This window comes from Patagioenas fasciata, chromosome 2, assembly GCF_037038585.1.
Source record: "Patagioenas fasciata isolate bPatFas1 chromosome 2, bPatFas1.hap1, whole genome shotgun sequence".
Classification (NCBI taxonomy): Eukaryota; Metazoa; Chordata; class Aves; order Columbiformes; family Columbidae; genus Patagioenas; species Patagioenas fasciata.
Genome location: NC_092521.1, coordinates 3,491,472 through 3,505,825, shown reverse-complemented (window position 1 = coordinate 3,505,825; position 14,354 = coordinate 3,491,472). Strand labels below are relative to the sequence as shown.

General features: G+C 43.9%; 1 protein-coding gene across 7 annotated transcripts in view; it reads left to right on the top strand.

Annotated features, from left to right (window-relative positions):
* ADGRB1 (adhesion G protein-coupled receptor B1) overlaps positions 1–14,354 on the top strand; it is a 292,674-nt gene that overhangs the window by 130,784 nt on the left and 147,536 nt on the right. For all 7 annotated transcript variants that reach the window (XM_065831582.2, XM_065831583.2, XM_065831586.2 and 4 more), the window contains 3 exons: positions 4,480–4,587; positions 10,373–10,537; positions 12,114–12,278. In XM_065831582.2, coding sequence (XP_065687654.1) covers positions 4,480–4,587; positions 10,373–10,537; positions 12,114–12,278 — 438 coding nt within the window. The remainder of the gene's footprint in view (positions 1–4,479; positions 4,588–10,372; positions 10,538–12,113; positions 12,279–14,354) is intronic.

Genomic DNA, 14,354 nt, shown 5'->3' with positions numbered 1-14,354 from the left:
TGGTGGCAAGTGCTTACAGAGAAGCTCTCTGGGTCCACCCACTTTGAATGGAAGGGGAGACTCGCTGTGCTCCACTGGCCTCTCTTGGCTTTGTGGTGCTAAATGCTGTGGTTGCTCACAACCTGGCACAAAGAGGGTCCTGGCATGGGGGCTGGACCTGCAATGTGATAAGGACAACGTCCAAACCAGAGAAGGGATGTCATGGATCTGACCCTGGCACGGGAATTCGACAGCACTGGAGAAATGCAAGAACGGTCCGAATTTATTCTTAGAGAATGAAAATCAACAGAGGAGCCAGCTGAAATCCTGCCATCCCATCTGGCAGAGGCAATGCAAAACCATCTTCTGACATTTATGAATATGCAGATTGAGCAGATACGTCTTCCCTAGTCTGGGGAAGGGGTGGCTACATCCTGCCCTGAGGTGTCTAAGCGTGACAATGGTGCAGCCCTGTCAGTTCATGCTGGATTTCCAGCATGAAGTGAGTTCAGGATCTGGCCCTTTGGCTGTATAACTGTTAGAGGTGTGAAGAAAGGCATGTTCCACATGGCATTCAAAAGACTGAGCCTCAGTCCTACTCTCTTCCGCCCCTGATCTTAATTAAAAATAACCTGTTTGTTGCAACCACTGAGCTGAAATATCCTGTGGATGTGTGAGAGCATCTTTACTCTTCACAGGCCAGGCTAGAATTTGTTGCAAGCTGGAAGAGCACCTTGTCTCATATGTACCTGCTGCTGCTTGTGGAGACTTTACCCTGTCTTCCCTTTTAATGGTGATTCGGACATTTAGTATCTGGAGATTGCACATCTCCCCCAGTGACATTTTTACAAGTCTCAGATGTTCAAATCAAAATGCTTTGTGCTGTTTCCTTACCTGGTGCAATTGTCATATATCCAGTTGCCTCCAAAATTACTCTCTTCTAGGTCTGCTGAGATCTTGGTTGTTAGGGGTTGTTAGTGATTCTGCCCTTCTCAGTTTTACTCCTTTAGCAGCTGCTAGATGCCCCAGAAACTCCACAGCCAACACCTTTTCCTTCAGTTTTACTGCACTGAGATATATTTACTCTATTTCAATGTTTTTGGGGTTTTTGTGTGGGGTTTTTTTTGTTGTTTTTGTTTGTGTTGTTTTGTTGTTTGTTTGTCTTTGTTTTGTTTTAATCATCCTTTTCCACTCTTCATTCTGGTCCATCCTTTCAGTCCCACTACCCCAGCTTGTTTGAATAATTTTCATGGTCCTGCTTTTTTCTTTGTGTCTTCTGTTCAGGGCCTGAGTATAGGGGGAAAAGAGTGTAGCTCTGTTGAGACATGCTTGGATGTTAAAACCTTGGCCTACCACACTGCAACATCTCTGCATTCATTTCTTCCTTTTCCCTCGGTTGTGTTTCAAGGTGCTGAGGTATTACATGTCCTCATTAGAAGGGCTGGTCTCCTGCTTCCGCTTCCCACTGCTGCTGGCATTGCAAGATCATCTTCCCCATTGATGTTTAAGCTACGTTCTTACAAAATCTCACAGACTTGTCTTTATTTGCAATTGAAATCTCTCTTTTTTCTCCTCCAATGGCTTTATTTCTCTATCCCTCATGTTAAATTCTCCAAGGTGCCGAGTATTTCAACAATGTACCATCCTCATGGCATTTGTAGAGCTGGGATGTAAATCAAGTCTAGGTCTTCCTTTGATCCTGGTATTACTCCTCTCCACTGATCTCCTTGTAGGAAGCAGGCTGCTGAAATCTGACCAGCTGTCCGCTGCCTTTATTTTATGACCTTGTCCTCAGCACTTGCTCCAAATTTACCTCACACATGAAGGACCCAACTTCCCTCGCTTTGTTCAGAATCATGGCTGATTTATGCATACATTCAAGCCAACTGTACAGGTCAAACGTAAGACATGCTCTGTGTTAAATAGAGACAGACTTGCTTCTCTGCAGCACCTTTTCCAAAGGGGAGGCAGCCTGCCTGTTGCAATGGAGAGACCTCAGCATGGGTCTGCAGGCTGTCTTTGCTGGAGGAGTGCTGGGACAAGCTAGAAGGATCACACATTCAGCCACTAGACTTCATTGACTCTAATTAGGATGAGCAATAACAGCACATGCTTGTCATATTCATCAGAGAGCACAGGAAATCTCACAGCTCCTTTGAGACCAGGATCAGTCATTAAGAGATACCAAGAACATGTGGTCCAAATAGTGGGTGAAAGGAGGTCCAGGATGCCAAGGCTGCATTTATAACTTCTTATTTTCCTCTTTTATATTTTCTTCCTCCGCCTTGCTTCATAAGATCATAAAATCATAGAATAATTAGAGTTGGAAGGGACCTTCAAAGCTCATCTAATCCAACCTCCCTGCAATGATCAGGGACATCTTCAATAGGATCAGGTGGCTCAGAGCCCCATCCAGCCTGTCCTGTGATGTCTCCAGGGATGGAGCATCTACCACCTCCTTGGGCAACCTGTTCCAGTGTTTCCACCCATCCGTGCTCACTGGCTGTTCCTGGGATATTTCATCTCAAATTTTCCTTGTCACCTTCCTTGCTCTGGGCAGCTGACAAAGCCATTCAAGCTCCACATCTGCCTCTTGTTGCCCAGCCCCTCTTTCTCCTCCCAGCCTAAACAAATCTCTGAGAATCCTTTGGGATTTACTGTAGATGGAGATTTTGTGTGCACTTGTGGTTTGTGTGTTTTCGTGAATAGGACTTAAATCAGAAAAGAAGAAGGTGCATGGTTCTAGCCAGCAATGCATGGTGGGAATGGAGCAGAGTTTTAGATATGTCTGAAATATCGGACTAATTAACCTGTTCCCTAAACAAACTCAAGACACTGGATTTTGGAAAGCTATTTAAAGGCTGGCATTTTAAAAGTCACATGACTTTGTAGCTATTAAAGATTTTGTCCCCTTCTATTCTAGTAAAGAGCCAGACAAGAAACAAGTTGTATGCAAATATCTGTATGTTTGCAGTCCTGATATCTGGCTACAGGTTCCTTTCACTTGATAGTGGCAGGTGAGTGACTGCCCTGTCTCATCCTCTCCAGTCAGCAGCCTGCAACCTGTTGGTGCTGGGAAAGTCTTGAGGAGGCAGTTCCTATGTTCTCTAAGCCCTGTTTTTGGGCAACAGTAAAGGATAATTATATAATTTAATGAAATAGATGGGCTCCTTCCATGAACCAAGCTGCTGAGTATAAAGTCTGGCTCCTGGCAGGGACTCTCTGAATCATTCTTCTCCCTCCTCTGCTTTCCCTTTTTGGATGGCAATAAAGACTCCTGCCACCACACTGAAGCTTCATTAACCTTTATTAATTTTCCCAGGGTTCCGGGATCAAATTTGTCACCGTTTCATCTCTTGGCAGTTTGTACTTCTTGAAAAAGATGTCTGACTGTTTTACCTCCTTGGGGAAAAAGATCCTCTGTCTGGTACTTGCTGTTTGGAAACAAATTGGTTGCCAGATCACAGATTACTCAGGCTCAGCTTTGCTCTCTCCTATTCTGCATGACTCCAGTGGAATCAGCTGAGCCATCCTGGTTTACAGCAGGCAGTACTGGTGGGTGGGATTTGGTTGCTATTGTTTGATTGTTTCTCTGTTTACTAGGGAGGATATGTGTCAGAGTTACAACCTGCCCAGTACCACAGAGAACAGAGGTTTTATTTTTCCCTGTAGCAAATTCAGGGCTGATCCACATGGGATGCAAATGCAAAGCTTGCAGAACCATGAGTTCGGAAGCAACAGGGGTGTTTGATGTTCATTGAGAGTTAAATGCCTTTGCAGTGGATGCATTATTTACCTTTTGATCTCAACCCCATGGTCTTCAGTGGGAGATTTTCAGTTAGGACATTAGAGTTGGGAGCTTCGCTCTTTCACCTAAGTTGGAAAGGTGCCCAGCCATAGCTCTGTTGGTACCTAGGTCACTTTGTTGATACTAGACCTTCATCTCCCCTTGTCAGTGGTGGTAGGATAGAGTTTGTCAAGGAGACATTCCTTTGAGCTATCCCTTTCCTTTTCACCTGCCTGCTCCACTCAGCATTTTCTGGTTACTCTACAGAGCATTTCTAAGTAGATGGTGGTTGCAAGGCAGAGTTTTCCACCAAAAAATACCACCAGTCCTCACCACAGATCCCAAAACACTATTAGAGATAATCGGATTCAATGTTAGCACATCTGAAAAAGCTAAATCCTCCACAAGTTACCAACACCCTAGAAAATCATTGCAATTAATTAAAGACTGGGAATAAGGGATCGTATTCTTCATAGTCTAAGTCTCACTAAGAAACAAGGGGTTGAACTGCCAGCCAGGCCAAGTCTCGCAGGCTGGCCCAGTGCTAAAGCCTCGGGGACTGCTGGTCACCAGGGCTGCTGGGACTGGAAAGCAGATGGTCTTGTCAACTGAACGTAGCAGATCGCTGTTGTTTATATACGTGTAACCTTTGTAGTGAAAGATCTTGCAGAGTGAACCAAGGTGTATTTACATGACCCATTACCTTGCCATAGCCAATGGACGCTATAATTCCAGAAGCCAATCGCTGAGGTCCACAGATAACAGAAAGCGAGAGGACACAGATGAACTGCAGCACTACGGGTACCCTGCACCTCAAATAGGTAAGCTCTGACCTACCACAACAGCCTCTGGATCTGTCACACTGCCTGGTCACTGCACTTCCCAGCTGGGCTGGGCTGTTTGCATTGACTCGCTTTGCTGTTTCAATGACCCAACTAACAAACTCTTTTCCTCCCAGGTTAGTGTGGGTTTTATCCAACAAATCACACACAGAGCAAATGGTTGTCACCCAGTTTTTTCTCCCATCCCGTTGCCCTACAGGGTTGTGTGTTGTTGCCATTAGCCAGAGAAAGCAAAAAGGGTTAGATGCAAAGCCCTAACCAGATCACGCTTCTCACAGACTGCTTCTCATCACCCTGCCTACTTCTAAGTCACTGCTTTGTTTGAACTATCTAAACAGCCATGGTTCATTAAGCCAAAGCTGACTTTATTGCAAAATAGCCTCTTTGCTGATGTCCATGTCATGCCTTCCCATTGACTGCAGGAGGAGATGTGTTGGGTATGATGGGGAGAGAGCACGCCTGCTTTCCTCTGTCACTGGGTCTTTAGTGCTATGCAAGAATTTATATCTGGTAGATTCTGCAGCAGGACATTCCACTCTCCTGCACTTGGAGGGGAATAATATGTTGCAATATCAGAGAGTATCATCCAGGAAGATGGGAATGAATTGGACTGAGATATATGCCAGGTCCAATCTTGAGAGGTTTTGTGTTCTCCTTTCACAGCTGCCTTTTGAGGCAAGAGCTCAACACTTCATGGGTCTCAGGCATCACCAAGTGTGCTGATCCTGGCTACAGGTTGAAATCATTACCCAGTGACCTTGCAAACATTTTGTGGTCTGGAAAGGTTTAATACAGGTGGTTTGAAGAACCAGTGAAATAGATTATAAGGGAGTGTGGGACATATTCTGATGTAAATTAGCTATGCTCCATCCAACACAACAGGACTTTGTCAATGTGTAGCAGTGAAGAGTGTCAGGAAGCTGTGTGGTGTGGAGTCTCTGGGGATGATCAGGCAATATCTGGGGTTGTGGCTTTCAAAACAAGGCAGAGGACAGTTGGAATTTCCTTGCCACCATGTACTGCATCTGCTCCCTGCAGTGAGAGCAGCTCCACTGCCTGCAGGATCACTGGCAGCTGGCAAAAGGCTGCAGCAGAAGGAAAACATTTGCACCGTTGTAACCTGGTGAAGATGAGCTCAATCTCTGTCACACATGTCCAAGTGGGGGGGACAAGTAGACCTTCCAAGGCAAGTCCTGTGGTATCTCATTGATCCTGCTCCTCCTGGTCTCAAGTTCTGCCCCAGTGCTTTACTCCAACCTGTGGCTCAGCCATCAGGTTCACAGCTTGGTTTTTCTTCCCATCATGCAGCTGGATACATCATCTGGGCTCAGTGATATCTGTAATAATTCCCTGCCATCATAGCCACTACTATAGCATGTCTGACTTGGGCTGTGGAATCCCTGAGTGCACCGTGGGCTGGGAGATGGGCATTGTCCTGCTGCAAGCTTGCCATATTCCTGCCACTGTCCCAGGAACAGCAACTGCAGCCAAGTTGTTCAAAGAAATTAGAATGGAAGAGATGTAAATATCAGGTAGAGGTTACAACTCAGGAAGGAATTTAGAAAGGGTCTTTAGCCGAGGATGCCAAAGCAAAGCAAACGTCTTCTCTAGCAATTAACACAGTTTGTAGGGAATAGAACATTGCACATACACTCAAAACCTGGAAAAATGTGAAATACAAAAAATAGCTGATGCTAACTGTAAGGACTAGGGATGAGGGAATGGCCCTTCTCCTACCAGTCCTCCACAGCCCTGGCATCCAGGTCCTGTTGGCCATCAGGCTCTGGCACTCTTTTGGTCTCAGCTGTGGTGCTGTTGGCTGCCCACATGTCTCTTCCAGCAATAGCACAAGAGTGAGATCCAGCCCGGCAGGTCCCTGGCATGGGCCCTCCTGGCTCAGCCCACAGAATGCTTCCAGGAGGTCTTTGCCAGCTTCAGGATGTGAAAGAAGAAGTGGTTGCATATGGGGAGATATCAGATTGGCAGATGACACCAAAAAAAAGGATCCTGGCAAAGGGATGACAACCATGTGCTTCTCCATTAGTGTTGAAAGAAGAAGCATCATTTAGAAGCCGCAGGCACTGACAGGGACTTTGCAGCCCAATAAGCTCTCAGTAAGGCTGGCTCAGGGCTGGCCAGATGCTGGAAAGGATCCTGGATTGTTGTGCTACGTCCTGTGGGGTGATGCCCAACATATCACTTGCAGCATCTGCTGGTACCTCTCCAGCTGCAGGAGAGGAGCTGCAGTTGGCTCTATGGGAGCACCAAGCCCTACAAAGGACCATTTTTCCAGCTGTAGTGGGATCTTTCCCCCTCCTAACTCTTTTCGGACACTCCTGTTAATCCCTAAACCAGCCCTGAGCATTACAGGACTAATCAAAGATCAGTCCTGCAGAGACATCTGTCTACAAGCTCCAGTCATTATGGAGGGAAGTGCATGACTCCTTGTCCTCTGTCGGGTGAAGACCAATTTGGTGGAGTGCATCTCTGGAAGGTCTAATTATGTGACAGTAATGAGATGTACTACAGGGCGTTCAAACTTGATGAGCATGGTAGACTCATGCCCTTATATCAAAAAGCAGAGCCAGCATTCACTTATGGGATAAATAATTGGAAGATATCAAGTCCAGTAAATCGTATTTGTTGTACACAGAGGTGCAGAAGTCCTTATCCATAGTTTTGGTGGGGGGCAGCATTCTGCTTCTCTTGGGTGAAGAATGAGAGAGCTTGTTCTGATTCCTGAGAGCAACTCAGATACGGCTCTGGAATGGTCTGAAAATCATTTGAATTTATACAATGTTTGAGACTAGACTGGACATAGTGCCCTAGTTGGCTGAGTTAATTCAAAATTGCACCAAACCCAAAGGATCAACCAACACTTGGAAAATAAACTATATTAGGGATTTAAAAACCAGGGATTGGTGCAATGTGAGAGACGATAATTGAGGAAGTTTATGTCTAATCATACATATTTCTACTGTGAAGAGGCAAAGATCAAAAATAATAAAGAAGAGGAAAGAATCAGAAGTGAAATTTGATTCAAAGACGCCATTATTTCATCTATTAGGACAGTAACTCTTGTCCGAATATGGAGATTGCAAAACCACAGCCAGGTCTGATTGGGATGGTGGTGGGATGTCAGCATCTCCAAGCCATGAGTTGCTGATGGAAGAGGCAACTGTGTCTCTGCAAGCTTCCTCTGGCCTTTCAGAAAGACTTTTTGGGCAAAAACTGGCAGCATTTGGCTACTAAAAGATGCCAGCTGCCTGCCACTGAGGGACTAGATGCTGTTGGGTGCAGTATTGGGGAGGTTGCTTGAGGTCGAGGCAGGGGTTTCTCTGAGCAATGTAAAGGCATCGTCTGTCAGTGCGGCATCCAAGCAGGCTAGGTGGCGGGAATGGTTGGGATCTGTGGACCAAAGAGGGATCTTCTGAAATCTGAGCCGCTCTGGATGGCAAATGCTGAAATGATGGTACCAAAAAAATAACTTCCCAGTGGGAAACTTGAAGTATCACAGAACTGTCTATCTGACAGAGCCAGTTGAGTTCCTTATTGGAAAGGCAGCAAAACTACCATGGAAATGCAGATCTCTGCATACCAGAAGATCTAATATTTGAGAAACAGCATATGGGAGTGGAGTTTTCTTGAAGCCCCAAAGTCTCAAAGTCTCAAAACGTTTTCTATACATGCCAGAGAAAGACCAACGGTTCATAACATTTATTTAAATGGAACCAGCTGGACATATTACTGAAAGAAAACACAAAAACAAAGAGGTACAATATTGAGCAACTTTGGCTTAATGAAGAAAGGCACTTACATCTCAGGATTATCATTGTAATGGCATAGATGAGGTGAAGAGTCATCCTTACCTTCACTTCTCTTTAACTCCAGCCGGTAAACAAAGGAATGAAAGCCTGTCCATTTTACATTGAGGACAGATTTTCCTCTACACTTTCACCCTTTAACAGTCCTACACATGTTGATTCACCAACCTCCAATTAATGAGCATACTTTTAATTACAGATCATCTGAATTACTGGAGAGATTCAAAGTAGATGTTCTGAAAACTGTGACATCTAATGAATAACACAGATAACTACCAAAAATCCCGATTGATTGATGAGGCCCACAAACACTTGAAATCTTGCATAAAATTTAATTCCACACAAAAACTCCCTTAAGACACCAGTAAATAAATACACCACCTTGAGGAAGAAGTCAAATATGCAGAGCTTTAGGTCACCTGAAGTAATATTAGACAGCTTGGTGGTCTCCAACCCTTACAGTACCCATCACAGTTCCTATACTGACATGGACTTTCACTCAGCTGATTTACAACCCACATTGCCCTACAAGCAGGCTGAGATCTCAAGCTGTAGCAACCCACTGCTACGTAGTCCCCTCTATGCTCCATGTTACAGCTGGTCAATCCAAAACAGCATCTACTGTCCAGTTTTATTTGGGAATGGGGTGGTGGCATGGGAAAACACATCCAACTTCTGGGTGCAACTCAGGCTGTGCCATGTTTTACAAGCCCTGAAGTCACGTTTACCTTTTGCACCCAGCGCCATGATCCTTCTTATATCATTCATAGTCTGCCAGATGAATCTGCTTATGATGTGACACAGTGCAGTCTGATGTTCTGAAGAGTATTTGTTATGCATATTATCTATTCTGTGCCCCTCTAGTATGCATCCTCAAAGATGTGTTGGTGTTTATTTGTGCCATATGCCTATGTACTATAATACTAGATGTTATGTTCTAGGTTCATCATGTATAAGTATTAACAACCTATTAAAAATCTAAAAATCTAACCAATGTATAAATTAATGAAATGAAACAGAGCAAGCTTTCATCTGGGGGAGAGAGGTATTTTCTCAAGGATAGACTGGTGCCTAAGAAACTAATGGAAAACTGTCCTTTCCCTTCCCGTGTCACACTTCTGGTGACTTATCTGGAGGCTGAAGCCTGGCTGAAACACACCTGGCACGACCATTTGTCTACAGGGATATTAATGACAAATGAAATATGTCTCATTGTTTTCCAGTCCCATCTGTTGATCAATGGGATGCTTTTATTTGCCTTTTCAATCCTGCCCCATCAGGTAAGCAGCTGATAGGGACTGGATGATGGCTGGGAACAGTTAACCTTGTTCTGTATCACATGGTCAAAGCAGATCCTCTCCAAAGGTGAAGAAGATGACAAGAGGAATCTCTGTGGGATTACTTCAGCCAATGCCCTTCTCAAGCACTGTCATCTTCTGTTTTGTCTGCTCCTCCACTGCCAATCTGCATTGGCCGGGGCTGTGAGAAAGCAAGGAAAGGAGCTGAATCTTTACAACTGCTCAATTTATGGACACATTTACTATATCCATCTAATCATTGTTACTTAATTGGTACTATCTCTGAGTAGAAGCTATATATCCCAACTCACATGATTCTGCAGTGGTTACACCACCTCATCATCAGTAGTCAAGTCTACCCTGCTCAGTGCCCCGATGCTTCCACACTGTCCTTCCTCTTCCTTTTTATTTTCCTTTGTACCTCTGTGCTACAGTTCTATGCAGTAACCCAAAAAAAACTTGTAGCCCATTGTCAGCCCTCACATTTTCTCACCAATCCCCTTGCACTCTTCTGGTCACACCACATGTGGGACACATTGCACAGATTGCCAACAACTTGTGAAATGCAACTTGGGAAGTACTACCCTGGAGATCCGGGTGCCAAGGATGCCACGTCCTCACCTTCTGCTCCAACCCCAACAGGTGACCCTGCGGCAGAGGAGTGGTCCCCATGGAGCGTGTGTTCGACCACCTGTGGGGAGGGCTGGCAGACCAGGACAAGGTTCTGTGTGTCGTCTTCCTACAGCACCCAGTGCAGTGGTCCTCTCCGGGAGCAGAGACAGTGCAACAACTCAGCCGTGTGCCCAGGTGGGCTGAGCGTTCCATGTACGTGCGGGCAGGAGGGGAAGGGAGATGCACAGAGAATTGACTGCCTGTGGTATCTCCACTGTGATATCTTCTTGGAAGGAGATGTTTTTTATTTCCTCTTCCTTTTCTTTGTACCCTAAAGCCTCATACAGAGACCTTTGCTAGACCAAGCACCATTAGATGGGAACTTGTTTCGCATGATATGAACAATTAGATGTTATCTAAAGGCAATGAACACGGTACATCTGAAAGGTACATGCCCTTTGAGGTTTTTCCAGGCATGGAGCAGACTGAGAAGAAGAACCTCTCAGTTGCCCAGATACCAACACTGGTCACACTGCTGCAAAATCAGCAGGAAAAAACTCAGGCTGCTGGTATGTTTATGAATGGAGACAACCCTCATTTCTGTTTTTATATTCCTTCTTTCACAATTTTAATGAAAAAGCACCATCTGGGGAGCCTGGACATAATTTTGAAGAAGTATGCTGTTAACCCAGGTGTGTTATTCATGAGTCCTGACCAGCAACATCATCGTTCAGAACCAATTTTACAATGGCAAAAACGCCAAGCAGTTTTCCCATGCTTGTTCTTGCATTTCTTCTTTTAGTTATCTTTTATCATGCAAGATATCTGATGACAGTTACAAAATATTAGTTTTGAATGCCCTTTCCTGAGACTGGTGGATCAGTCACTGTTAGCAACCAGTGAAGGACTGGAAAAGTACCTGTAGATACATATATATATATATATATATTATTTATTTATCTATTTATTTATTTATTTATTTATTTATTTATTTATTTTTCCCCAAAGCATTATTGATTTTGTGTTACCTTCTCCAGTAAAGCTGCAAGGGATGAAGTCCCTTAAGAGAGCAGTACATTCTTGCAACATTTGGCCTCTAGAGATTACAGTGACTAACCTTCCATAGGTAACCTGGCTAGATTACATTAGATTGGAGAAGACTCGGTCAGTTTAGATTACAAGGTTTTAGATGTTTAATTCCATGAGTCACCAGTGATGGACCATGTTACCCATCCCATTTTGTTCTTCCAAGTCTCCCTAGCTTTTCCCTGTGGTATCACTGCTGTATGGTAGTAATCAGTAACCAGACTAAAACTTTTCTGGGAGCTTGAAAATTCTGTAGCCTTTGATGATATAGTACAAAACATGTTGAGGGAAGGAAATAAGGGTAATAAGTGACATAAGTGACAAAATGATGGTGATGTTGCTTCCCAAAGGGTTTTTTTGTTCCTCTCTAGGTAAGTGCATCTCTAGCTCACAAAATGCCCTTTCTCTTGGCTCAAAAAATCTGAAAAATTGGGGTAAATTAAAAGTGTGTTGTGATTTCTTTCAAATGAGATGGAAAGTAACAGATGTTTGGTGTCAATACCAAAGAGTAAAAAGTTATGCAACTTTCCTCTTTAACATTTTGGGTTGGTTTGTTCTTGGCCTTCCCACACTCCTTTCTCACATACTTCTCATTCTGACTGGAAAGACACTGTGTTCCATGTGCTCACTGACTTCTCCAGAACTCCTTTGGAAAGGAAACTTACTTCTTCTGCTTTGATTGCAGTGCATGGCACCTGGGATGAGTGGTCTCCATGGAGCCTGTGCTCTTCCACATGTGGAAGAGGGTACAGGGACCGGACCCGGACATGCAAACCCCCACAATTTGGTGGGAACCCCTGCGAGGGCCCAGAGAAGCAAACCAAGTTTTGCAACATTGCACTTTGCCCAGGTAAGGCAGTTACAGATTCAAAGCCTTCCCTCCAGCAGGTCTCCCTGTCTCTGAATATGCCCACACATGGTGACCATCAAGTGGGTCTGTAGATGCCTCAGCTGAATGAATACACAGCCTGCACTGTCCTAAAGAAGATCTATAAGGAAATGACACATTGAAGGAGCAACCTAGATGTGCTTTCTGGGGTTATTCAGCTCAGCATTGTCTTAGGTTCACATTTGCCCTGTGTAAAAACTTTCAGAGGACACATTATATGTATTGGATCTGGACTGACTCAGCTATCTCTATTTCCAAGACCATCTTAAGCTTGTCACCTGTTACTTCCAGTGACTGGTTTAAAGTTGTTTTGCCTGACTGGGCCTGTTGTGCCGGAATTAATTAGTAGGTTTACTTGCTAGCATTATACATGCATTAATTCACTATAGATACAAGTCTTCTCTGTACCCGATTCTGGTTGCTGATATGAACTAAGAGTCTTCTGAGAGCCTTCCATCTGTATTTTACGACTTTTAAGAACTTTTTACCCACCCTAGATTTAACTTCCAAATGACTTTCCCTGAGTTTTACTTTGAAACACCAGAAAGAAACTTCAAGATAAAATGGCTTTTACCCACTGGAAATCCACTTGTGACCCTGTTGTTTCCTTCTCCTGAATCAGACTGGACCTGGATCAGAGACCTTATTAATTTATCTCAGGGTGTCCTGCTGAACATGATCTGAACAAGAGGGAACTCCCCAATGCTTCTGCTCTCTCCTGCAGTAACATCAACTGACGTTTTTCCAGTTTAATGAGAATCACTATGAGGCATTATTATGTCCCTGAAGGAGGACAGGAATTGTGGGAGTGATGAGAACTTTGTGAAAACATTTGTGAGAAGTCTCCTGGCATTTCCCACACAGTTTTCACCTCAGGTAACTATCCTTGAGCTTCTGGCTGCTGTCCAGAAGACTCTACTCGGAATAAGAACATCCCAGACAGCAAATTGACTCTGTCATTAAAAAAAAAAAAAAAAAAAAAAAAAAAAAAATTGAAGAAATCAGATCTGGCATTGTTTGGGAAGTAAAACATATCCTGAGTTAACATTGATCCATAATTAATTTAAATACAAATAAATATGTGGATACACTGTGGTGAACGAAACAGTGGTTGGAAAGACAAGCAGTCCAACTGCAAGACTTCAGCTCTAATTAACACCACAAAGGTTTTGCTGTGCTAAATGGGTATGACGTTGGGGGAAGCACTAAAGCACAATAATGGACTCTGCTCAACACTTGACACACCAGACAGTCATATCTCTTATTACCACCGTGTTCTTGAAGATTTATTGCTACAACTGATAAAGAATGCTCTTCTGCAGGGACAACAGAACTTTTGTTCCTCCAGAGCAGTAGATATCATGGGCTGAGCTCCAAGTCCTTTGAAGAGAGATGAGGAGGACAATGACATTCTCTGTGTAGGTTACACCAGCCAAATTCCAAAGAATATTTTTGATAGACTCACACTGTGGTGTGACAATGGCATTGAAGGGTCTTTGCTGCGGCTGTGATGAAGAGCCCTCAGCATCTTTCCCAAGAGGCATCTTAATGTCAGCACATGTGGCTGGAGGTGCAACATGACCATCTCTCTCCATTTTTTTAAACATCTTAAACAGTTCATTAATAAATAATCTCTTCTCTCAAAGGAAGTAACTTGTTCTGTGTTTCCAACTGAATGAGAAATTTATGCATGTGGCTCTTCCTTATATTCCTGTCTCCAAATGCTCACACTTGTGGTAAGCTGTCAATCACCACTTCCATAGCAGCAGACAGGGCTGAAGTAAATTCAGCTTTTTTAACAAATTCAACTTTTTTAGTAAACACAACTTTTACTTTGGTAAATGCAATCTTATTTTCTCAGTATAGGTGAATACAAATGAAGGGCAGGCACCATCAGTTCATGGTAACTACCAGCACTTCCTTCAGTGAGAAAGATCACACAGATTTATACCTGGTAGGGTCTACTTTGTGTGATTTTGGATCATTTCCAGAGAGGAATCACCTGCGAGTCACCACTTTTTGCTTTTCCCTTCCTTG